The 26,330-nt window shown below is 37.1% G+C and overlaps 4 protein-coding genes and 1 long non-coding RNA gene across 5 annotated transcripts; 2 read left to right on the top strand and 3 right to left on the bottom strand.

Moving 5' to 3' along the window:
- Positions 1-12,113: 12,113 nt before the first annotated feature.
- Positions 12,114-13,082, bottom strand: LOC117787099 (ketohexokinase). Its single transcript, XM_034625543.1, has one exon. The coding sequence runs from the start codon at positions 13,080-13,082 to the stop codon at positions 12,114-12,116; it is 969 nt and encodes a 322-aa protein (XP_034481434.1).
- Positions 13,083-13,308: 226 nt separating this feature from the next.
- On the bottom strand, positions 13,309-14,025 carry LOC117787897 (peptidyl-prolyl cis-trans isomerase-like). The gene is made up of 2 exons (XM_034626524.1): positions 13,953-14,025; positions 13,309-13,896 (listed from the first exon to the last, which is right to left on the bottom strand). Exon 2 carries the CDS (start codon positions 13,856-13,858, stop codon positions 13,364-13,366), a length of 495 nt encoding a protein of 164 aa, XP_034482415.1. The 5' UTR covers positions 13,859-13,896; positions 13,953-14,025; the 3' UTR covers positions 13,309-13,363.
- Positions 14,026-14,354: 329 nt separating this feature from the next.
- On the top strand, positions 14,355-15,714 carry LOC117787896 (ketohexokinase-like). Its single transcript, XM_034626523.1, has one exon. The coding sequence runs from the start codon at positions 14,415-14,417 to the stop codon at positions 15,660-15,662; it is 1,248 nt and encodes a 415-aa protein (XP_034482414.1). The 5' UTR covers positions 14,355-14,414; the 3' UTR covers positions 15,663-15,714.
- On the bottom strand, positions 15,663-16,257 carry LOC117787899 (peptidyl-prolyl cis-trans isomerase-like). Its single transcript, XM_034626525.1, has one exon. It carries the CDS (start codon positions 16,220-16,222, stop codon positions 15,728-15,730), a length of 495 nt encoding a protein of 164 aa, XP_034482416.1. The 5' UTR covers positions 16,223-16,257; the 3' UTR covers positions 15,663-15,727.
- An 8,826-nt stretch (positions 16,258-25,083) lies between these two features.
- LOC117788402 lies at positions 25,084-25,519 on the top strand. The gene is made up of 2 exons (XR_004617766.1): positions 25,084-25,312; positions 25,390-25,519. It is a non-coding gene; the product is annotated as an uncharacterized LOC117788402 (long non-coding RNA).
- Positions 25,520-26,330: the final 811 nt, after the last annotated feature.

Below are 26,330 nucleotides of genomic sequence, written 5' to 3'. Positions count from 1 at the left end.
CCAAATGGAAGTCACTCTTAGCATATAAAATACATCGATTGTGGCCTCTGTGCTATTAACTTGTCTCTGACTTTCAATATCTGCTAAACTGTCGCTCGGCGTGCAGATCTCTTAACTTATTTTCAATGCTGACTGCAATGCATGTTGTGAGTGGAAAGTGGAGCAAACGGTTTCCTTTATGGACGAGCATATAAAATTTTATGAACCATTTATGGCAAAGGAAAGAAAAATAGATGGAAAGATGGAGAGAGAAAAACGAAATGAAATCAAAGAAACACATAATAGTAAAGTAGCAAAAGGAAAAGAGCAGAAAACGTCGAAGCGGAATAATAATGCGATGACAACAGAGCTAGAGAAGCAGTCAGAGTCAGAGATGGAGTCAGAGACAGAGTCAGAGACGGAGTCATCTAGTCTCCAGTCTCTGCAAAATGGACAAACCATTGCAAAAATATTATTATGATTGCAACTGCAGTTTCATCTGCAGCAAGGGTAGGGGAAAAGTAAGGGGATGGAGGGGTGGTCGGGTGGTGGGAAGGGGCTACGGTCAGCATAAACAATCACACGCTGAGTGCGTCGATGTTGCCGCTCCACAAAATGCCATAAATAATGAAAGGAAGCTGCAACGTAGGGTTGCGCCACGATCCCGGGGGCAAGTATAGTTTTCGAATGATTTGAAATGAATGAAATAAATTGGTTGCCACGTTGCAAGTTGCTAGTTGGCAGTTGCCAGTTGCCAGTTGCTAGTTGCAAACACAGAGTGTACACGGCGACAGTAAATGCCACATACACATTGTGCACTGCAGTTGCCACAAGCTGCCGCAAGTAACAGAATATGTGGCATGACTCGTCCTAATGCCTAGTCATTGGCTACAAATCAAAGCTGCAAACAGACGCAGTCGGTGAACAACGAATTTACATGCAAACAAGCAAATGCTCGAAGTGAAGATACTCTGTAAACTGAATAAAAGTATACTTTTATAAACAGGTATTATATATCTTCCGCAAGCATTAAATAATCTACTTTCACATTAAAACTGTTACAGGGTATATACATAGATTAACTTTTCTGTTGTGTACCCTGTAACCTGATTAAATGTAGCTCTACTGTAAGAGATATTCCGAACTCTCTTCAAAGTATAAGTATAGTTTTTATATGTTATGTCAATTGCTGATCTATGCATATCATACCCTGTAGCTATTGAATTAGCTCAAGGAAGTTCAGAAAATCAACAAAGATATATTCTATTCGATCAATCTCTCAAATTCTAGCCGATTACGAAAGGCAATGTCCTTTAAATCATCATTTGCACATCTATTTTGATGCTATAGCTAAATTGCCTTACTTAAGGGCCATTTGATATGTTTTAGAAAACTTAAACCCTCATAACTTTGACAAATCTTAGCCGATTTCGATGAGCACTGTCTTCTTAGTCATTTATTACCATCATAATCAATGCTGCATTTTTAAATTTAGGCCAATTTAATTTTTGTCCAAAATTTATCGAAATTTTGCATTTCTGTATGGACATATTTTGGTAAATTTCGGACTCTCACAATTTTGGCAAAATTTGGTCGATTACGATGAACAATGTCTTCATAGTCTTGATTTTCCATTTTAATAAATGATGCATCTAAATTTTTGTAAATTTGTGTTTATATAAGTATAAATTTCAAACAAAACCAATAAATCTTTTAGACACCAAAGACAGTTTTGTTTACATTAAACAAACGTCAAAGAACGACGACATTTATTTATGTGATTGTTGAAACTTGCACCCAATTTGGGTTACTGTTACACAAAGCTGTAGGGTGGGGGAGGAGAGAAAGGAGGGGGGAGTTAAATTTAAGGGCACGCTGCAGTCGTAAAGCAGTGGAGCATATGTGCAGTTGGTAATTGTGCAACGACTGCAACAGTTGTGGCATTAATGAGGAGCCAAACAAGGCAACAACAAACACACATGCATGTGTGTACACTGTACACAAAAGATACATTTGTATCTACAAGCTGGTATATCGCATGTGGTTCACTTGGGGGAAAAGCGATTCAATCGCAACTCAAATAAATTAAAAGAAATGCAAGGCAACTCACATTGAACGACTGTAGCTCTTTGAGCTGACTTTGAGTTTGGCTTTGATGCACGCTGCAACAACGAGCGGCGACTCTTGCAACTCGCATGAGGAGACAAAATAAATTAAAGCGACGACAAGTCACAAAGCGCAAGGCGCAAGGCGCACGGAAGAAGGTAGAAAGCAAAAACAACAGCAACAGCAACAGCAAAAGCAAAGGCACTTTGTGAAATTAATGGCACGACCAGGCAATTGATTTAAAACCAACGACAAAACAGAGCCGAAACGAACCAAACCAAACCAAACCGAACCCAGCGATCCACTAACCAGCCAGTAACTGTTCAACTGTCCAGGCAAACCGAACTGGCAACTCAAAGATACTTGCAACTGTCTGATAGATATTAAATTGCAGATAGCTTAAGAACAACAACACAAACGCATTTCCAGGGCAGTAGAAAAGGAGGCTGAGCTAAATAAAGAATTCCCTTTAGAGCCAATCTGACGTTTGATCATTCTTTTAAAGCAAAAGGAAGATAACAGCAGAATAATATAAAAATTTAATAAATAAAAAAGTAGAAAAGTTGTCGATATATTTTCCAAAATACTTTCAGATGAATATCTTTAGATTCAAAACGGAGACTGAGGAGGTATATAAAGAACCGCCTTAAGAATCAACCTAAAACAATCTGGTTTTATAACGTATAACATTTTCACATTTTTCATAAGCAAATCTGATTTTTTACTACATTTATATCAAAATATGAATAAAATTAAATCAATATGGCAACCCCGCTTTGGTCGACGCCACTGCGCATTACAAGTATTCTGAGCGAGGAGGCTGGGAAAATGATTGGCAATAGACTATGAAAGAAAGCTGCTGTTGCTGCTGCTGTTGCTTGCCTGCCTCGCATCCGTATCCATGAGATACTCGCACATTCAGCCAGCTATTTAGTCGCACAAATGTTTCTTATCTGTGCCGCCAACTGGCCGATAAACACATCCCGTACCCATTCCCATACCCCAGAACTCAGATACTCCAATATCCCAGATCCCAGTACCCAGACACAAGACCATACACCAATAACCATTCGCATTCGCATTCACATTCACATTCACATTCTCATTCACATTCGTATCTCGTAGAGTGTCAGAGCTTTGTGCGTGTTGCCTAGATTAAATTTCAATTAACACCGCAGATACACTCGCACAACCATTACAACAACAACACGCCAGAAAAATATGGCAACAGCGTGCGTATCAGTTTTTCAATTAGATTTCACATTAATTAAAAGACGTTGCCCAGGCAAACAATATTACTTACTCGATTCTAAAGCAACAAAGTCCAATCCGAGCTACATTATAATGAAAAATACGTTCATACGTATTGAAATTATCTATAGAAACCTTGTACTATTTTTGCAGAAACAACTTAATCGTTGTTGATTACTATAATTATAAGATAAATGATATATAAAATGTATTCATATTTTTTATAAATATAATAACAATTTTAATTTCGTGCATTGGAGCAACTGATTGTGGAAAATGTTAAAAAGTCAATTAAAATATGTTTACTTAAATAATTTGAAGTTTGTTAACAAATTTGTATATATCTTATACTTTTAGAAGATACGAAAAAATTCTAAAGATACAGTTTGAAACTATAAATCTCATAACCATTGATGCAATAAGAGAACTGAAAAAGAGAAAATAATTCAAATCAAAGTTGGAAATGGTTTCCTACCACATTAAACTGTCAACTAAAAGATTTGCATTTAATATAAAATAATATATATTTATACAAAATAATTTAAAAATTATAATTCGGCCTTAAACAGACTTTCCCCAGCCGGCATAATCAATGGCTTATATTGACAGTATTTTTTGGTGCTTATAAAACACTGTCACAATATTTGTTAAAGCTCAAGCTGAAACCACAGCACACTATCTATGCATATGTATATGTATTCATTGGGGTTTCTGTGTTGTGCTGATAGAGCTATCGCTAGGTACAATCTATGTGTGTGTGTGGGTGTGGGTGTGGGGGTGGGTAAAAGCAGAAGTTGGGAGTCATGGGGTTACAGGGAACCATAAGGGTTCCACTTACAAATTGGGCAACTCACGCATAACTGAAATTTGTTGGGCGTTCACATTAATTTTTGAACAACTACGGAATATTTTGTGTGTGTGTTTGCGTTTGGGTCTGTCAAACAAGTTGACAACTCGCGATGTGTTGTGTGTATATATAAATTTACCGTTACATTACCAACACACCCACACATGCACTCATACACACGCAGAGACATAACTTATATTGCTATATACCCACCAAGTGGGAGGAATTTTTGCCATTAAGGCATAAAAACCCACACGAGTCGCGCTTTGGGACAGCACAGGAAGACGGGGTAAAAAAGGTGGGAAGGGTGAAGGGGGGATGGTAGGCGTGAGTGACAAGAGAGAAAGGGAGAAAAAAAAAAGTAAAAATCATTAAATTAACATGACAAATGACAAAGGACCGATAAAAGTACATGCATGCATGTGGCAACATTGGAGGTGTGGCTCCACACGGACCACAAATGCAGTTTAGGACTCGACGAGAGGGTGGGGCACTTACGATGACGATAAAAGGGGGAGAGGGAGAGGGAAAGAGCCAACGACAGTCAACACTATAATAAATCCGTAAATATAATGGCAAAGGATACTTTGGTAATTGGATGAGCTTATGCTTAACGGCGCTTTAATTTATGCCAAGTGCCCGGAGTTGCCCACCAAAAAACCCAGAAACCCAGGAAGCACAGTCAGGAACCCAGGAACCCAGTACCCGGAACCCAGCACCCGCCCTGCCCGTCTCCTCTCTCTCTTTCTTCAGCTATAAAATGTCGCGCTCCTCGTTGTCGTTGCTTGTTTATGGTTATGGCTATGTCTGTGTCTGTGTGAGAGTATGTGTGTGTGTGTGTGTGTAAATGTGTGTGTGTTTCAAAAGTGTAGGCGTGGCATGGCATGTGGTCCTTACCACGTGTATGCGCCCGAATTTTAACGGGTATATAAAAATGCCAGCATGGACATCACTCCCCACAGTGGACACAGCGCACAGTGGTCAAAATCGATTTCAAATCATACAATTATTTCATTCGCAGTACAGGCTAATTTTATTTCATCTCATTTTAGATTATTTCACACATGTTGATACTTATAAAACCTAATATTTACTCGAATTAATTTTCTTCAAGCCAAGCAGTAGATTATCTTTAACTTGAAAGTCTATACAACTTCTAAGATTTTTATTAAAGAGTTCAAGAAAATGCAATGTACATACGTATTTAAACAATAATTTCAAAGCTTTGTGGCAGACAAAACTAACTTTTCGAATTATATTGCATCTAATTGTGCAAGTTTTGAATTTCATAGAACACATTGTACTATTTTAGCCACTGTATGCGACGGAAGCGGAAGTTGCTACACATTGCTGTTGTTGTTTGTTAGGTACTCTTGTTTTTATTGCAATATTTGCGGGCATTGTTGCTGTTGCGCTTTTTATGATTATTTTGCATATCATAAAATTAAATGTACGAAAAATATTTACATATTTTCTTTCATTATATTTTTTGGGCTTTTATTATTACATTTTTTTTTATCATTTCGGTCTATGTAGATTTTTGGCTTGGTAATTAATATTTGTGTATAGGAGAAATAAAAATATTTGTTCCCAGTCGAAAAGTCACAAATGTTTATTAATTTTTTTATCTAAAATTGAAATTGTACTTCGTTAAACGAAGTTTGATTATACTACAGCTTTGTATTTCTTCTGTTTTCATATATCCAAAAGTTTATCAATTTCCTAAATTTTCCCTAGACCTGAAGATGGTTTGAAGTTACAGTCGATGTCTTAACTTTATAAAGCAACATTATCAATATCATCAGCAGTTAAAGCCTGTTATTCAGTTCGACTTTAACTTCTGGATTGAGAAACACTTAAATTGACTTCGATTGCTTGATTACCTTGTGTACACACTCACACCAACAAACAGACACACACAATTACACACATCTGGACGAACTGTATGTACTGAAAGATACTTTGTAACGGTGCTTTGTTGTTTCGTGCTCATACATAAATTATGTTAATGCCATCAAAGGAGAGTAACTAGCCATAAAAGCACTAAATGCTTCACTATAAAGGCCAACTGAAATAGAATCCACAAAGAGCCAACAACTCTTGATGGAGATGGCAATGGCGATGGCATTCTAGATGAAGATGTAGTTCGAGATGGAGGTGGAGAAGGAGGTGGAGATGGAGATGGAGATGGGCAAACAGAGTGGTCAACAACAAAGGCGGTCCAATAAATGAGCTAACGGATGACTTTATGTGCCTATTAAAAGATACTGCACATAAAACTTTCAAAGCAAATTAAGTGTAGCATACTTATGTACACTGAACTATCCTTTCAGCATAAAAGGTGAAGCATCAAGAATAAACTAAAGGGTATACTGCAAACCCATCCCAAAAATTAATATTAATATTCAAAATATTGGATGATTCGATAAAAATAGTTATACAGAAATTTTATTTTTTTTTCAATACTTTCTTCTGAATCTGTATCTATATTATTTATATATTTTTACCTAAATTACTACCATAAATATATTTTAACTGGTAATTGAGTATAATGCTCACTTTATTGTATTCATTGTTAGCTCAATTTAAGACTTGAAAAATTTTGCTTTAATGCTTTTAAATGCGTTTTCTTTAGCTTCGCCCATATCAGACTTTTTTCTTTTCCCTTTGTCTTTTTTCATTTTACTTTTCATTTTCTTCATTTTTTTTTTGCGTAACTTTTTCGCCAATACCTTCATCAATCATTTCTTGTGTCACGCGCTGGGGACTTTGGGTCTGCATCCTCCGGATTGGACTCCAGTTTGGCGGGTCGCGACTGCAGTGCCAGTGGATTAGAAGGCGCCCTTTCCGGGTTAACAAATGAATTTCGCGCGCCTTTTCCCCTTTCCCCATTCCCTCATTCCTGCTTTCTCTGATTTCTCCTTGCTTAACTCATTCCACAACTTGAAAAGATTTCAACACATTGAAAGGAGGTTAAGTCAGGACTGAGTTTTTGGCGACAAAATCGAAAAACGCTGCGTAAAAGGGTAAACAATGACTTTTTTCAGCTTTTCTCCCTCTCGTGTTGTCTTGCGTTCTCCATCTACTTCTCCATTCCATTTTGGCCGTCGAGCTGTGAAAACGCAACGAAGCACAAAAATAATAACAAAACGGAGCACATAGCATCGCCATACTAAGTATATGGAAAACAAAGAATGAGGAATGTTTTTCTTTACTTTTCTTTTCTTCTTTCCTTTATTTTGTCTCTTTTGATGATGTAATGAGCGTAATAATCAGAAAAACATGCGAAACGCTTCTGATTTAGATGTTGTTATTCTTACTGTTATTGTTGTTGTTGTTGTTGTTGTTGCTGTTGGTGGTGTCACCAACAGATTGGATAACACTTGATTGAAATGTCCAAAACCTGAACCCATAAATTACAAACTGACAAGCTAAACAAGACTTTGGAATTAAGGGGCTTTTCTTCTTCTTTATAAATAAGATTTAAGGCGTGTTAGCAAAAAGATATAAAAAAAAAAGTTGGCTTTCTACTTAATTTATAAACGGATTTTATATTTCAAAAAAATATAGCATACTTTTTAGGGCAATTTGAAATTTTTAAATTTGTACTAATATTTTAACTGTTGTAGTATCTTAGAGCTGTAAAGATACAAGAAATAGAAATTACTGCAAGACTTTAGAAGTTTTAACTTTTTTTTGGAATATTTCTACCATTTTATTTTCAATACTGTAACAAAATTATTAGTTATTGGTAAATTTTTTAATTATATAAAATTTTTTAAGGAAAATTTTGACATTTGCTTTAGCAATGGTTTTTTGTTTTATAAATAACTTTAATTATTAAATCAAGAAGATTTTCTTGCTAGTAATTATTTAAGAAAATGAAATGAAATAAGTTATACAGATTCGTTTCTCAAGTTTAATTGTATATTCATTACTCAAACTTTTACAAAAATTCCGCTAACGAGTTTTATGAACAATGAAATTTAATAAATTGTATCTAAATATTTATTTATCATTATTTGAAATGAATGCCTGGCTCGCATACTGCGCTGAATTCTTTGGGCTGTTATAAATGAAAACTTTATAATATGCAACAGTTTATGGGCTCCAACGTACATAGCTAACGATATTATAGCCATTCGTGGAGCCTAGCTGAGAGGCTGCTGTGGGCCGATAAATAAGAATAATGTGTGGAAAGTTCAACGGAAAAGAAGTAAGGAGAATGTGGTAGAAAGAAGAGCTTCACATAATGACCATGGACGAGCAGTTTATGGTTAAACAGCAGACTTCAGACCTCAGCTCGAATGGAAAGGAGCAGCTAGAAAACAGGCGACATGTCGCGACGTGTCGGCAACTGCCACTCCAGAAAACACAGCGGGATATATTCCCCTTCGTTATGCAAAGTAATGCAAAATGGAAACGGGCAACGGCAACGGCAACGGCAACTGCAATTGGTAAACCCATCGCCCACCCTATTTTACCCTACTCCTTCCACATTTCTATCTCTATCCCACAAAGTCCTGTGTGTCCTTGTTGTCTTTCCAGCTGTGCGGCCCAGCTGTGTGTGTTTGTGTGTGTGTGTGTGTGTGTGTGTGTGTGTGTGTGTGAAGAGTTTCTCTTTATATATTGGCCTGGCTTGATAACGCATATTTTTGGCTTATTTTGCAGCTTACTGCTGTGGCAGCAATTTTGTGGGGCTACTACAGTGTGTGTAAGTGTGTGCTATACCCTGTACAGCCGCGCTAAAAGGTCTATTGCTAACATTTTTAACAAAAATGGATACAATCTTACATCGAAACTTAAGCCTATATAAAACAAAAATTTAAAACTGATTGGATAAAAACTAAAGTTAAATACTAAAAGTATAAAATTGCAAAACGCAGGGTGTTACTGATAACATGATTAAATAATAAAAGAGTCTTTAACAGGTGTCTCACTGTCTATCAGCCTGTATATTCCGAGTGAGTTTCTTTTTTCAGTGACTGCGGTTTGCCCTTCGCTGTTGGCTGTGCCAGCCGCCTGCCGATAATCACGCCGTTGCCCATCAACCGGAAACGGGCGCTACGCCATCTTGTTTCTGCGCCACTATATGTGCTTATGTGTGTGTGGAACTGATTGTGTATGTGTGAGGGTACGGAAAATATGCGTGCAACTGCCATAAAGTGGCAGCGCTGTCGAAATTGCAGTCGCTGCAAGTGGCTCTGCCTCTGTCCCTGCGCTTGCCCCTCATCATTGCCTCTGGTCTCTGCCAATCTGCGGCCCGACTGCATGCCAAAGTGCACGACGTATATTGGATTTGCCAATCATAAACTGAAGCCAACTGCATAATCTATGCACTTCACATGCAGAACCAGCAACAGACTACATTTTCCCAATCCCCAACTCCTCAATTCTGCCACAAACTGCAAAATGAAAGCGAGAGAGAGAGAGAGACACAGAGAGAGAGTAGTAGTGAGGGGAAGAGCGCGAGTGAATGGGACAGTTGCAAAAGGCCAATGGAATATTTTAAAGTTCTTTTGGCTTAAATGTAAAGTGGCGTTGCATGAAATTGAAAACTCACTTTGTCTAGATGCAACACAAATGAACCTAACAACAGATTATGCATCAGTTGTAATACTGAAAATACTTTAAGGACTTCAAAACTGTACTTCCAGTTAACTTCTCAGGAATAAATTCTGTGTTATTTGATTTACACATATTTTATAAATTATGATAGAATTGTATGTCTCATAATTCTAAATTTACTCTTTAAGTGATTTTAACTTAATGAAGTTCACGGATTTTATAGAGCAAAGTAACCTACTTCATTGCATAAACATATAATGAAAGAGCGACAACATTCCAAAACTCCAAAAATAAGACATTTTAATTATAAAAGGTGCATAGAGATAAAGTGAGCATAACAGAACTAAAATAGCAACATAAACCATTATATATCCTGCAACCATCTGACTTAAGAAAACGTTGAGATTCATTATAATTTATAAAGATACAATTTTTTTAAGCTTAACACAATACACACAATTTTATATAAATAGAGTGTATATAACATAAAGAGTGTAAAAGTTGATAATTTGCTTATATATTTACTCGTTTTGAAAAGAATACTTAAACAGTTGCTAATGTCATGAATTGCGAGATTCTTTTATCTGCATATAAGACATTATATCGAATGGATTTCAAGTCATATTCATAAGTAATTCAAATCATAACTATTCGTACTTATCGTTTCCGCAATTTGAGACAACAACAACAGCAACAAAAAGCAAAAGAAAAATTCAAATTTGTTACAAGTTTTGGCTGGTAATGCTACAAGCGCCATTCGTACTTGCCACTTGCCACATGCCACATGCCCCTCATGCTATTTGCGTGTTGCCTGCCGCATGGCGTGTGGCGCGCACTGTGGTGCGCTGTGGCTCAAAACAACCGCCAATAATAACAATAACTATTCTTTAGATCTGCTTAACAGCCAATGTAGTTAAAAAGCAAATGTTTTTCTCTATTGCCAAAAACTCCTTGTTGCTTTTGTTATTGCAGCTAGTATAACTGTATATATGTGTGTGTGTGCTGAGTGTGTGTATTTGTTTTTGTTGCAATTGGGCTACAGAGACAACAGAGTCGCTTGCCAAAAACAATTCCCACTGAATTTTTACAGTGGAAATAATTTTTAATTTACATAAATGGCGGCCTGTTATATAGCTGTATGTGTGTGTGTGTGTGTGCTTGTGTGTGTGTGTTCCCGTCTCCAACTGTGTCTGCTTCTTTGTTGACTTTGAGTGGCGCCTCCCTCCAATTCCCGCACATTGACTTTGCCGCATTTGCGACGCATAATTTTGGGTTTTGCATTCTTCGACTTTTGCAACAGTCAGCAGAAATACACAAAAATGCGACAGTAATGAGGTGACGACTAGCAAATACCCTTTAAATTATAGACTTCCTCAGGGTATCTATAAATGCAATAAGTTATTGCTACTAATCAAGCATTTATATACTTTAAGTATTTTATTAATATTAAATATATATAAAATGTATACCCCTTCATATTTCACATTTTTTACAGGGTAACAATATGGTAAGCTCTAACTATGCGAAGGAAGTTGTATGGGCCGGAAGTACTTGTCTTTTTCGCATGTCAAACGCTTGGAGACTTATCGATTTCTTTTGGCAAAGCCGAAATTATCGCCATCGCTCATACGCCACGTGGTGCCGGTGGATATTATATGAAAATTGTCACTTAAATTCCATACAAAAATGTTTGTTGTTGTTGCCATGATAGATGACCAGCAAACATTCCTTGTTCTGTGTCTTGTCCTGTGCTGTCCGCCACTCGAAGCTATGCATAACATTTACACTAACTGCTTAGCACCCTCTTCTCTTACCCCCCTCCTCCTCACTGCTCTTTCAACAACTGTCCTGCTTATACCACAAAATATACATAAATACGAATGTATTTATATAAGTTTGTAAGTTGTTACATTTATTTCTGGTCTCTCTGGCAGCCTGTGGAATTAATCATGACACAATTATGCTAAGCACACAATTCCAAAAGGAAGCTCAGTTATAAAAGCTGCAACTGAAATCTGTTTAGAAAAGCTTTTGTGTAGTGCTTTAATTGCTATTGCAGTGAAGAATGTGCTTGAAACAATCTACTTTAAAAATATTAGATTCTTTACAGCGCTTTAGATGTTAACTCAAACCCAAATAATATTTATAATTGTCTTTCATTAAATATTTATATAATTCGTCCGAGGAAACTTGTTGAACCATTCTTAAATTGTATAGAACTTCTCCTATTAATTATTTATAAAGCTTTAATAGCTACTTTATTGCCTGATCTTTTACATAATGCTTTCTAAGGAATGCTTTATTCTTTATTCGAGTTATTTTACGCTTTTTATGTTAAAGGTAGGGCATAAATGATATCTATTTATAGAACAGGTGCAACTAGAATGTCGGACATGTGATCATAGCCGTACTTTGTGCACTTGTGGCTGGCCATGCGATTGGCAAAGTCGGCAGCAGCGGAATTGGTTCTATCTCTCACGTAGACGGCATAGATGAAGGCACCCACAAAGGCTTCTCCGGCACCGAGGGATTCTACAACTCGTCTGTTTTTGACCGCATGGGATCGCGAGTAATTGCTATTATAATCTAAGAGACCGGCTCCACGTTTGCCCCACAAAAATACAACAAAAGGACGCTTGAGATTGATGCCGAATCGCAGTCGGAGCTTTTCGTCGATGCTTCGGCAGGCTTCCCTTGGTGTTTGCCAGCCGTGTTCGAATCCCAGCTGCTTAGAGAAGAAGACATAGTCGCAGTAGTTGGTCAGAGGCCAGATGGAATTCAATTCTGTATTCACATCCATAGATATGAGTATCTTTTCCTCATGATTCTCATTGTAGGCTACCACAAGCTTCATCATTTCCACAGTCACTTCCGGTTTGCTTCCACGAAAATGAATCCAACCGTATTTGCTTAGATCCAGTTTTTGAAAATCCTCCAGAGTTACGTAGGGAAACGAGGATGTGCAGTTTGTAATGGTGCAAGTCTTCGATAACTTGGATAAAATGACCGAGGAGAAGGGCGGAGTATCTTCACAGCGAGGACAGTTGTCAATCTCAATTCCCCGGAATCGCATGTCATCCAAAAGTAACCTAAACATCGGATTGTTGCTCAGCAGAACAAATAGTTCCACATTTATTCCAAGATTCTTTAATACGGTGGCTGTATTCACCGCATGTCCTCCCTTCTGCCAGAATCCTTTAATAGAGCGCTCGGGCATCATAACCTTGGGAAACTTTCTCACAATCGATATACAATCGATGACAGCACCTCCAACACACAACACTTTCTTCTTGCCAGCCGCCCAGCTTAATCTGTTATCGCTTCTGTCCATTTTGTAGATTCTAAATTACTTTTAAACCTATAATTTTGTATTTAAATTTGAGTTCAGTAAAATGACACAAAAGGAAAAGTTAGTACAAGCTATAAGGAAAAAAATTGAAAATACATTCAAATGCTGATTTTTATGAAGAAGCTGAATCGGCAATAGCTTCAATTATATATCCTTAAATATGAAAAAAAAATTATTTTAACCTATAAAAAAAAACTTTGTTTTAATGCTTTATAACATACTTTATTTTAAATCAAATTGAACTAATAATTCAATTATATAATTTACAGGGCGCCACAGTCCTCAATAATTATCTTCTTTGTAGTTGTGCCGTTGTTGGAACCAAATCCCTCGACTTTTCGTATGATATCCATACCTTCAACGACTTGACCAAATACGACATGTTTGTTATTCAACCAAGTGGTCTTCTCAGTGCATATAAAGAACTGCGATCCATTTGTATTTGGTCCAGCATTAGCCATCGAAAGTACACCCGGTCCAGTATGTTTCAGCTGAAAGTTCTCATCGGGAAACTTATTGCCATAGATGGAACGTCCGCCTGTGCCATTCTGATTGGTGAAATCACCACCTTGACACATGAAATTTGGAATAACTCGATGGAATGGAGATCCCTTGTAGCCGTAGCCCTTCTCCCCAGTGCACAGAGCACGGAAGTTCTCCGCCGTCTTGGGAACAACATCGGAACGTAGCTCCATAACGATTCGTCCAAGTTTCTCCCCTCCGGCATTAATGTCGAAATACACACGTGGCAGGGCCATTTTCACTTCGGTACAGAAAGTGCGAAAGAACGCCAGCTCTATAATAAAAACAAAAATTAATAGTCGAAAAAATGCTACACTATAAACAATTTACCGATTTCAATATTTTAACAAAGAAAAATAATGTGTACTTTAATAGATCCGTTCATGTGCAAAGCCTAAGCCCGAATGGTGAAGCAACAAAAGAAGCTATCTAATATTGGCTAAAATAAAAGTCAATGCCTACTAAAGATTAAAATTGAATATTCAATAGACACGTAGGATGAGTCAATACAAATCTTCTTTCTATACTATATATTGCAACAGATGTGTCACATTTAATATTGTTCTCACTTCTAATTTATTTAATTATTATATTATTAATTTACTGTCAATATAAATAGTTAACAGTCAAAAAGTACTAATTAATAAAACTACTTATCGATATTTAAAAAGAAAACCTTTTGTTATTTTGGGAAACTTTAATTGAAATCCATTTTCGGCAAGTAATCCTTCAAAATTAAGTCAAAATAAATTTTTTAAGATTAAAGTAAATCTTCGAGAATCTGTTGAAACCATGAATCAATACTGCGCATTGAGCGTCACAAAGCCCGTTTTATGTGTGGGCAGTTTGTCCATGGATTTGATTTCCATATGTAATAATTTACCAGAGGAGGGCGTGGATCAAACCTGTTTGGAAGTCCATTGGCAACGCGGTGGCCATTCGAGCATTGTGAGCTTTGTCCTCAGTCTCCTGAGCGCCCAATCGGAGTTTCTTGGCATATTGAGTCGTTCGCAGCTTTTAAATGCGATCATTACGGAAATGCAGGGAAGGGCCATTAATTTGGAGCATTGCCCCAAGACTGATGAGGATCCGGGCTTCTCCACCATTATGGTGGCCAAAAAGACGGGCTTACGTGCCGTCATCCACTGCAATAGAAACTTTCCCTATTGCAGCTTTGAGGACTTTCAGAAACTTGACCTCAGCATTTTTGGTTGGGTTCACTTCGAGGCTCGTCAAGTCCGGGAAACTGTGCAAATGATGAGAGCCGTCTTAGATTATAACAATGGCAAAAAGGATCGCATTCTAATGTCGCTGAGGGTGAACTCCTGCTATAAGGAGAACAGGGATCTCTTCGATATGTGTGATTATGTGCTCTTCTCCCGGCAACTCGCTATGCAACTGGGTTGGCAATCGGCAAGGCAAACTTGCCACCAATTGGATGCCGACCTGCGATTGCCACGTTCCATAAAAATGCACAGACCATGCTTCATTTGCTCCTGGGGTCCCCAAGGTGCGGGTTGCCTGACAGGCAATGGGATCTACCACGAGATGCCGCCCTACATTGCCAAGCGAGTAGTGGATACTCATGGGGCAGGGGCATGCTTCACGGCCGCTTTTATCTATGCCACCTACATCAGGAAAATGAATCTTTCAGATGCTGTAGAATTTGCCAATCGTGTGGCCGGCCATAAGATATCCGACTACGGCTATAATCATATATCCAAGCTCAATATTTATCCCATAGATGTTGTCAATCCCGAGGACGTTCTATCCGCCCATGTCTCCGAGGATAGCGAGGCCGAAGAAGTCATCTGCAGAAAGTATCTTAATCGCCGTATAAACTACTCTGATGGCAAATACTCAACCCGTTTACTAAATGAATTCATCCCTGGTCCACCATCCACAGACAGTCTAAATAGTGACGAGGACTTAGATAGGGAAACCAGAAACGAAATATCACACTTATCGGCAAGTCGCTCAATATCGACAAATTCACACTCATGGAAACTCAATATACAATTCAAACCGAAAAAAATCTAATATGTAGTTCGATTTATCTTTAATATAGTATACGTGTTTTATATACAAAATATTTGCATGCCTCACTAAACATCCCCACAGTCATCAATGAGTATTTTCTTGGTTGTGGCGCCAGAATTTGAACCCATTGATTCGATCCTTCGCACAACGTCCATGCCATCCACAACTTTGCCAAAGACAACGTGTCTATTATCCAACCAAGTGGTCTTTGAGGTGCATATAAAGAACTGCGATCCATTTGTATTTGGTCCCGCATTTGCCATCGAAAGTATACCCGGACCCGTGTGCTTCAACTCAAAATTTTCATCGGGAAACTTATTCCCATAGATGGAACGTCCGCCTGTGCCATTCTGATTGGTGAAATCACCACCTTGGCACATGAAATTTGGAATAACTCGATGGAATGGAGATCCCTTGTAGCCGTAGCCCTTCTCCCCAGTGCACAGAGCACGGAAGTTCTCCGCCGTCTTGGGAACAACATCGGAACGTAGCTCCATAATGATTCGTCCAAGTTTCTCCCCATCAGCGCTTATCTCGAAGAAAACCCGCGGCAAGCTCATTGTTAGCTAAAAAACAACAGTTGAAACAACAATTGAAAATAATTTACCAAGATATATAGTATTCGTTTAATTATAAAGTCTTAACTCAAATGAAACACAAGCTAAAACATAAAGATACAGAAATGTCACAGCCTGCTGAGCTTAATTATAAAAAAGAAACGTATTTCTGCATATAGTATATAGTATATAGAGTATATGGGCTATATTGACAGCAAATGCAATTGGAAAATTCAAATTTAAAACTCTTTAAGCTTTTAAGAAAGAGATTTAATGAAATGAGAGCAATGCAAATCTTTTCCCTTGCGACACTTAAAGGTCAAAGCCATAAATTGTTGGCAAAAGAATTGCATAAATGTGAAGTGGAAAATGGAAAAGCAAGTGAGAGAGAGAGAGAGAGAGAGAAATGGGGCTGCTTAAAAAAAATGTCACATAACCTTAAACCGTTTAAACCGGCCATTCATTACGTATGCGCCACGTTGGCCAAAAGATAATAATTACCTTGCCAGCATGCCCAGCAACTGGCTCTCGTCCATTGCAAAATGTAAAAGCAATAAATTATCAGCTATACATGTATATCTATACAAACACACACACACACACACTCGCACACACTCGCACACACTCGCACACATATTCAATTGATTGCAAATGGCTGCATCAACATTTTATTTTCTTGTTGAAAAGGGTTAACATTTTTCGGGGCATTTTGTAATGCCTTTTTTGTCACCGGCTTTTTTTGGCATTTTGAATTATTGCTAGATTATTTAAATAAATTGCAATATCTGTGAACAGATTTCTGACCACGCATTTGGCCAGAGACAGTAGCTTACCTGAGTATAAATCTATTTGATAAAGTTGTTTGTAATGCGCAGAGGTTGATGATATTTATTTACATTTTGTTTAATAAGATGAGTTTTTAAAAAATTACTTTTTACTATAGAATGCACTTTAAATTTTCGTAAAGATAAGCTTGGACTAACTATTTTCTAAATTTTATTACTCATAAAGATAGTAAAAAGATAGGAACCGACTTCAAATATTTATTGAAAAACCTTTTCACAATTTCTAAAAAAAAGAATAAAGATAAATTTGCGAGCTTATAGTTAAACTTAAGATTAGAAGTATGCATTATTTATTGTACTCGCCATGACTGAGTCACACAATTACAGTCAAGGAAACAATGGGGACTCTAAATGAAAGACATTCCTTATCATCTTATTTGCATTTCGGCGCGACAAAAAATATAAATGTGAAGAAATTAAAATGCCTAAATGCCCTAAATGTGCAGAATTGTGATTTATGTAAGTTAATGGCACTCAACATCCCCTCACAACCCACAACCGTTAAGAAACAGCCCCAACCCCAAGTTCAAGTGTCCAAATTTAATTTTTATTCCAACGCAGTTCATATTTAGTGGCAAGTACGAAGGGAGTCGAGGAGGGTGACGTTCGTCCACTCGAGGCTTGAGACAAGTGTGGGGCAATAAACACACCTCCAAACAATAGCCAGGGATAAGAGCAAATTAAAGAATGTGGGCAGTATATGACTATTTAATACCCTGCAAAAATTAAATTTCAGATATAAATATAAAATAATCTGGAATTATTATTAATTGGCTAATTATAATCAATTATAGATATAAATATACTTATAAAAAGTAACAGTTAGTTCATAAGAGATCGATTGTTTCCTTTGGAATATGAAATTTCACTGTAAATTATATTATCGATAGCATTTGTTAAACTGCTACAAATTAAATTGAAAGTCTAGCATACCCTGTACACAAGACACTGTTTAATCATTAGCATTGACTTGAGCCGCTGGCATTAGGGGGGAGGAGGGTGGTGATGGTGGTGTTGATGTTGTTGTTGGGGTGATTCATATTCCACTGAATTGTGTATGGAAAAAGAATCAACATTAGACAAGAAATATGCGATGCTGGACAATTTTCGTAGTCACTGATTTTACAGCTAAAAAATGTAATCTAAATATGTGTGTTTTTCTTTTCTCTCAATCTGTCTCTCCCTCTATCTCTCTGTCTATGTATATGTGTGTGTGTGTGTGTGTGTGTGTGTGTGCAGCGTGATGACCTCATTAATTTTCAATCTGAGCAGGATTACATAGCGCTGCCCAACTGACTGCCACGCCACGCCCACAGCGGCAGGCGCATGATGAATCTTTTCCTTGATTTCGTGCTACATTTCGAAACCCTGACACCGACCCCCACCCCACCCCGCTCTAATTTATGATGATAAATGAGTTTCAATCAAGCGGCAGAAGTGAAGCCAACGTCGGCCAGTTTCCGTCGCAGTCGCAGCCGCAGCAATAGCTCCTTGACTTGGTCCAGCGATCCTGCAGCAGAAACAGGAACAGGCACAGGAACAGGAGAAACAGCAGTCCACTGGAAATTGTATGTATAAATTATCCATAATTTGATTTGCCTTCGTCCATCCTGACGCTGATTTGTTCGCCTTGGCGTGAGGATTTTCATTTGAATATTTATGCATTTTTTTCCCCATATTTTTTGGCCATTTTTAAATAATAAATTTTTTTTAATTTTTGTTTACTTGTTCATTGGTTCAAGTATTTTTGGTGCATATTTTCAGTAAACAATTTTTTATAACTGTCCAAAAAATTGAAAAATCAAATTAAGAGCAAATTATGGGGGTTGACTGGAGTCAACTCGAAAACTTTTGTAATTACTTAAGCAACTCTCAGTTATTTATTGGAAAAGATTAATAATGGTCGATTCTATTTGAATTTGGCTTAAATACAGAATTTACATAAAATTCAAGAAATCTTTTAAAGGCATATTTAAATAAATTGTTGGCTTAAAATGCGAAATGAAATCTATATTCAAATAAAATATTATAAACGATCCGCATTAAGTGTCTGCATGAAAAGCTTAAATATAATTGTTGCACGCAGAAAAGTATGAAAAATTCATACACATACGTGGCAAATGGAATCGAGATTAATTTTGCAAATAATACTTAATGAAATCACAACAAATTCGCATTTACTCCGACGGTCTGTAAATATTTAAATTCTACCCACAGCCAGGAGAAGCTCACTCTCCTATTCTCTCTCTTTTCTCTCTCCATCTCTCTCTTGTGTCAATTACCCTACCAATTTGTCTCGTATCCGTGGAGCTCGCTGTGTTTAGCTGTCCTCTCTTATTTTATTTTAATTTTATTTTATATTATTTTTTCGTTGTTACTCGTGCAAGTTGCGCTTCATTGGGCAATTACGCAAGCAGAGCTTTGATTATGCTGCAGCGCGCAATTGTTTTGACATTTAATCAAAGCGAGGAAGCAACAACAAAGTAAATTCCTGGTGAGGACCTCAAACCCGCTGTACAGGACGTTCAGCCATAAAATGCCAACCATATTCAACCGTCCAAACGGGAAGCAGCAGTCGCTGCTCTCACCAACAGATAAGCTCGACTGGACACTTGGATAATTGAGTAACTTGCTCCCGTCCCATCGTCTCCCGAGGACAATGCTTATCCAGGAGCTGTCTCGGTTCAATGTCCGCTTAATGCTCCTCCTCCTGGTCCTGTACTCTACACATACAGCCTGACATCTGCTAGCTCTGAATCCTGGCGGCAGATCAAAGCGCGTTTTTTCGGAAACAATTGTTGTTGTTGTTGCTTACGTAGCCCGCATCGTCGCTGAAGACAAAAGTGCTTTCTTTATTTCTTTTGATAATACGATATCCTGCATCTCTGTATCTCTCTCTCTCAGCTCTTGCTGCTGGCAATGCAAACTGTAGACCTAACAGCAACAACAACAACATCAACAACAAGTTCAAGACACATCCTTCGATAATGTCAAACAAAAAGACAGCACAATTTGAGTTTGAAGTGCGACCTTGCGCTCTATTCCTGTTCCTCTTCCTTTTCCTGTCCAACTCTGCAGCGTAGAGTATATATAAGTTTATATACAAAAGCATATATTTTCTGTCATCACTACAATGTATTTTCTGCAACATTTTTTTTCATGCTCGGCAAAGTTTTCTCATTTTCTTGATACTCGAATTTTCATTTTCATATCAATTTCTATATAACACAAAAATTGACTTCCGCTTCCGTTGGCTCAGCTTGAATACTATCAAAACTTTCACATACATATGTACGCACTTTGGTCTTTATATTGAATACCCTATACTTATGGCCAGTGAGTATACTCGACTTTACCTATTTTATTTCTGAGTTTATTTATATTTTTGAAATTTTTTTATTTATTTGTCACTCTTTATTTTTTTTATACTTTGCGTATATATATAAATATATTGGTGAACTGATCGGCTAAAAGATACGCATGACTGAACATCTTATATTATATCTGATATCAAATTTTAGTCCATAATATTAAATTAATTTATTGTAATGCTCAATAAATTGCGCGAGTATCTTAAATTCTATATTATGAATACCCTGGGAAATAATCCGATTTGTTCGATTCCTGTTCTTATTTTCTTTAGCTCTTATCTATTTTAATGAATCTGTAAATTTCTTTAAATTTTCTTTAAACTTCAAAATAATGTTAAAGCTGTCCAGATATTTATTGCAAATTTGCAAACACACATATAATATATCCTTCTTTATATGTATTACAAGCATTTTATCGATTTGCTTACTTAATTAAAATGTACCCTGTGCATTCAAAAAGTCAACGGTCTTGCTCATCATTTTAATTTACTCATTCCACGTACCTGTATGTGATGGAGCCCAGTTAACAGGCAGAAATTCACCCTTCGATCTCCCCACACACACATGAAAGTTGCTGAAACTGACGACGACTGGCAACAATCGTTAAGGATGTGGATGTGGATAGCTCTGGCCAACGTTGCGTATGCGTAATTAATGCCCTGTGGCTTTTGATAAACACGGCCACGCCCTTCACTCTGCTCCACATCACAGTCAGCACTCACCTCATATCAGCTATTACCGCATCCCCTTTTTAACATATTTGCTTTACCGTTGCCTCTGGTCAAGATTTCATGCATTCAGTCAACCATTGTAGTGTTATTGTTGTTTGGTTGTTTGGCTTGTATGTTTGTTTGTTTGTTTGTTTGTTTGTTTATCTGTTTGCAGAGCCTGTAGAAATGTGGCATATCTATGGACGGCTTTCGTTTCATTCCTTACGCAACGGGAATTGAAGACTTTGAGGTTTGGCTTTTAAGCAACATTTTGGTTAATATGTGTGTATGTTATATGCATACGTCTGCAAAGTTTCTAACTTTATTTAAATTATCATCTTTAGGAGTTTTCGGCTTTGTTTGTTCTTCGCTCGCAGGCTGGAAAAGTAATTTGAGGTATGTGAAAATTCTCGTTCTCCCATGCAAATCCAATTCGTAGCTGGGAAAAGCTGACAAGTCAATTTCATTTTGAATAAATGTGAAGCCTAAAATAGTTGATTATCCAAAAACTTTGATAAACTTTCCCATAGATAAAGAAAATTATTTAATGAAAACTGATATTAAATATATATATATATCTCAAGCGAATTGACGTGGAATCACTTTAGAGCTAGATGCAACCCCTAATTCTAGATAAACTACCTCTTAACTGCAAAAGTGATTCTCTCCCTTACAGACAATTGCATATTATTGACATTTCAATTGTCTCTCATTATTGTCGCAACCTTTGGGAACCTTATTTAAATTACGTGGAAAAAAGCAGAGGAGGAAAGAAAAACAATGAGTGGAAGAGGACAGAGAGCACACGCATGCAATGAAAAGGAAAATTTGCATAATAATAGCAATTGCACACGCTTCAGGTATTAAACACTCCACTCCACTCGATCCATGCCCCCTCCCTCAGACCTTACCACACCACAGCTCCAGCTCCAACTCAATTTGCCCAACATGAAATGAGCAAAAATAAAAAAATAAAGAAGAAAAGAAAAAAGGAACAAAAGCGAAATAAAAATAATAAAAAAGAACAAAATGTATAGAATCCAATTTTCACTTAATTTTCATCGCAGCGTTGCTTTCTTGGTATTTTCACTCTCCCTTTGTCCCATCCCATTGTGTCCTCCTCCGGTTCCCATTGCTACCAACGTTACACTGCAGCTGGAAAAGTAGTCGAAAATGCTGGCAGCAATTTTCATTTGGTTTGTTATTTTGTCTCAAAGTATCAATTTGTGTATCATTAAAATAATTTGATTTCCACTCGCACATTCGACCCGACCCTAACTGAAATCGGGTACGGACTTTTTGCAGCATCCTTCGATTCTAAATCTGCTCAAAACTCCTCAGGCTCTAATTATGCCCGAAACCTAAACGAAAGTAACCTAATTAAGCATTCCCCCTGGCTTTACATTTAAATCCACATATTGAGTTTCATTCCATCACATCAATTTCTTGCAATATTGTCTTGCGATTGCCCCAAGGTCTAGGCCTCAAAGAAAAATAAGTACATTTTTATAGGGATAGTACTTAATGTTAAAGAATTCAAAACAACCAAAAGTGAGTTATCTTCGGAGTACCAAATATTAAATACCCTATAGACTGTAATTATAGTTTATTTAGTTAATTTTAATTAAAAATTTATTCAAATTAAACAATGTGTGGTCCCGTGGCTAAGCTGTTAGAGTCGCAGACCTATCACATAACTAGAACTACAGTTTGAAAAATAACTGGGTTCGAACCCTGCCATGTTTAAAAAAATCTGTAACTTACCTGTTCTGTTAATTCTTGAATTTGCACTGAAAATGCTTTAAGTAGTATGTAACGTGCTCAAAATATTAATAAAAACGTTAAAAAAAAAATAATATTATACAATATTTAATCAATTTTAAATTCAATGCTTTTTTTTAATTTATAGAATGAACCCTTTCATTTAATATTTATTTTTACAAATATAACCAATTTGAAGGCAGACTTATAGCACTCTGTCTCTCTAAGGGCACAAAATATATATTTCGCTTGTGGAATACCATAAATCAATTGGCTTTTAAGCATACTCGTAAGCAGAACAAAATATAACCATCACAAATCAGCAAATACCGCGACGGGATGGAATCTGAGAGAATCAAGAATAGGCAACAGCGATGGGGAATGGGGAAAGGAATGCGACAAATGGAAATGCGACTGGGACAGCTGGCGGGCAGGCAAAATGTCCTTGCCGCTAACAAGTTGTCGGCATTGAGGCGTTCATTAAAGCAATCAACCACTCAATATGCCCCCAGGCTGCCATATCCTATCTCTCCCCTCTCTCTCTCTCTCTCTCTGCTCCCCTCACTCTTGCGACAGCTGCCTGCGACAAGCGGAGCGAAATTTCAGCTGTTTCTCAAATGCCGCAACGTTGCCTCTTCCGGTTCCGAATGCATTTGCTGGCATTTTGTGCGGGCATAAAACGCTTCCTTCTTCCTGAATGCGCTATCCACAATCGTATTTCAACTGTCCACAGCTTTGATAAGATACACGCATACATACAGCGTTTTTAAAGTTCAGTGAAACTTTATACAAATTAAAGTACATTCCTAAGACGCGATCCAAATTCAAATCTGCACAAGATAACAAATTTCTCTCTCTTAAAAATTTTGATCTACTTTCAAAGGTTCCACAATCCAATCTGCAAACATTTAAATCTTACTTAAATTGCATCTCATGTGGATGTCAACTGCAATTCTCACCTGAATAGGATTTTATGTGGATGTCAGTGGAAGTTAGTTATCTTGTGGATGTCAACTTTAGTTTTTGTGTGAATATGTGGATGTCGTTTGCTGCTCTTCTCTCAATTGGAACTTGTGTAGATTTTAACTTGAGTTATTGTGTCAATGGAATGTGGAATTCATTGTGAACGTAAATTAAGAATATCTGCCGCGATTAAGATAAGCTGCTAATAAGATCTTTAGACTTGCAAATGTGCTAGCAATTCTACAGATTGTTGACACCATAACTAAAGTTAATACATTAGGGTTTATTTGGGTTTTATGTAGTACTTCAAATACCAATTTATTGAGAATGTTCTGCCACAATATTGAGGCTCATTACATTAGCTTTCAAATCGGAGACAATAACGGGCAAATAGAGTGTTGAGAAATAACATTAACGCACACACATCACAAACAACAACAAGTAGAGAGAGAGAGAGAGAGAGTGAGCAGATGAGAGGAGGGGGGGAGGGCGGTGGATTTTGTAAGAAAGTCAAACAAAGTGCAAAGAATAAATTTATGCACACTCGACGACGACCGAAAATCAACAAGATGGCGTTGTGGAAGGGGGCTGCCAACTCGGCAAACTAAAAATGAGGCACCGCGGACAAACATGAGATATTGACAGTAAGTTGACAGTTCGTCAGTGCGGGCAGTTAGTACGAGTATTCGAGTACGAGCATTGCCGCGACATTATGTCTGACTGACATGACGTGACGTGCCGTAACGTGACGCGTTGTAATATGGCGACGTATGGCTTAATGTGACCACGACGAATATCAACATCAACTCATAAACAAGTGGATGGGTGGGCAGGCAATGTACATACACAGAGAGAAAATTCGTACTAAAGTTAAATTCAAAAGATGTATTGTTAGATGAATACGAATTACTGAAAATTATTTTCCTCAGATAATAATTATTATACAGGAACAAAGAATATTCAATTAAGTAAAAATTTACTAATTAAGAGAGAAATATTTCGAATTTTTATAGCAGGATACTTAAAATAAAACAATAATGAATGACTCAAGTAAGTTTTGAATTTACTTTTCAGTTTGCATATACTAAAATATTTAAAATAGCATTAAGTAACTTAGATTTTGTAATTTCAATCTTAATTAAATATCGAGTCAGTTTCAATACTAAATTCTTGACTTCTTTCGCTCTGTGTATGTTTGTATATTATATGGAAATTGATTGTTGCAAAGAGTAGATCGAGAAGCATTGACATGGGTTTTTGGGCAAACAAACAAAGTCAAAACCAAAACCGAAACCGAAACAAAACCAGACCTAACCAGACCAGACCATGGCCAATGACGTGACAGCAGCCCATTTACTGGCGACAGGTTGGTCATTTGGCTTATATGGTGCGTAGGAAATTAACCTCGCCTTGGGTTATGTGTATGTACATGCACATATGTATGTATGTTATGCATATACATGTATTTATCATCATTATAAAGTTCACTTTACATCCATAACAATGATGATCTTATAAAGAGTTACAGCCCCCAGTTGCCCAGACTTAATCATGCGCAATTCCTTGCAGGCAATTCGACAATTTCAGCAACTTTGACAGTTCTGTTACACCTACCGAAAAAAGAAGAAAATAAAGATAAAGAAAACAGAAGAAAAAAGTTACCTTCACTTATGCCTCAAGTGCAGAAGGACAGCAGAAATTGTGGTAAGCCAAGGAGGAAAAATGATAGAGGGAAAGAGACAGAGAGAGAGAGAGAGAGGAGGAAAAGAAAGAAAATACAAGTAAATATCCTGAGCGAACACAATTCAATTTAACTTTCTTCATTTCTTTGCCGTGCTGTGTTATTTTTATTTATGTAAAGGCACACTCATACTCTCCCCATCTCTGTCTCTTTTGGTCGGTCTGTCTCTTTCTGTGTGTGTGATACGATATTATGGCAATTTCCATTGGAGTCAGTCCCTTTCAAAATTAAAATGTTTCTTATGCACGAGAGATTTCTGATGGGCAAACGGTATAAAAGGTAACGGCCTGGAAGTTACCGAGAATGTACGAAACACGACAATAACTGGAACTTTTGGATGGGGCTGGGCGCTGCGACCTCTGAAAGCGTATAGTACATACATACATACATATTTAAAGGCTTTTTTTTACAAAATGTGTTCAAAACTCATGTCTATGCATGTTGACTACAAATAACAGTACATAGCATGCTATATAGAAGTATATAAAGCCCAATATATGTTTTTGCTTGTTTACTGATTTTCCTGAACCATATTTTAATTTCATTTCGCTTGTCCTTCCAATTAATTACAAATAACAACGTTGTCTGACATTTATACTGTTCAATGGCATGTGGGTTTTTTTTTACGTTTCGTTTTCATGTTTTCCTCTGCGGTTCATGGTTATAAATTTCAATACTTTGACTTTATTTCAAAAATGAAATAACGTATTGTTTCATACT

Source organism: Drosophila innubila (genome assembly GCF_004354385.1).
Source record: "Drosophila innubila isolate TH190305 chromosome 3L unlocalized genomic scaffold, UK_Dinn_1.0 0_D_3L, whole genome shotgun sequence".
NCBI lineage: Eukaryota > Metazoa > Arthropoda > Insecta > Diptera > Drosophilidae > Drosophila > Drosophila innubila.
Note: the sequence above shows the minus strand (reverse complement) of the source record. Positions and strands in the feature narration are given on the sequence as shown.

What these genes read in the sequence shown, in the direction of transcription:
- LOC117787099 (XM_034625543.1), bottom strand. Translation starts at nt 13,082, where the DNA reads ATGGACAGAAGCGATAACAGATTAAGCTGGGCGGCTGGCAAGAAGAAA.
- LOC117787897 (XM_034626524.1), bottom strand. Translation starts at nt 13,858, where the DNA reads ATGGCCCTGCCACGTGTGTATTTCGACATTAATGCCGGAGGGGAGAAA.
- LOC117787896 (XM_034626523.1), top strand. Translation starts at nt 14,415, where the DNA reads ATGAATCAATACTGCGCATTGAGCGTCACAAAGCCCGTTTTATGTGTG.
- LOC117787899 (XM_034626525.1), bottom strand. Translation starts at nt 16,222, where the DNA reads ATGAGCTTGCCGCGGGTTTTCTTCGAGATAAGCGCTGATGGGGAGAAA.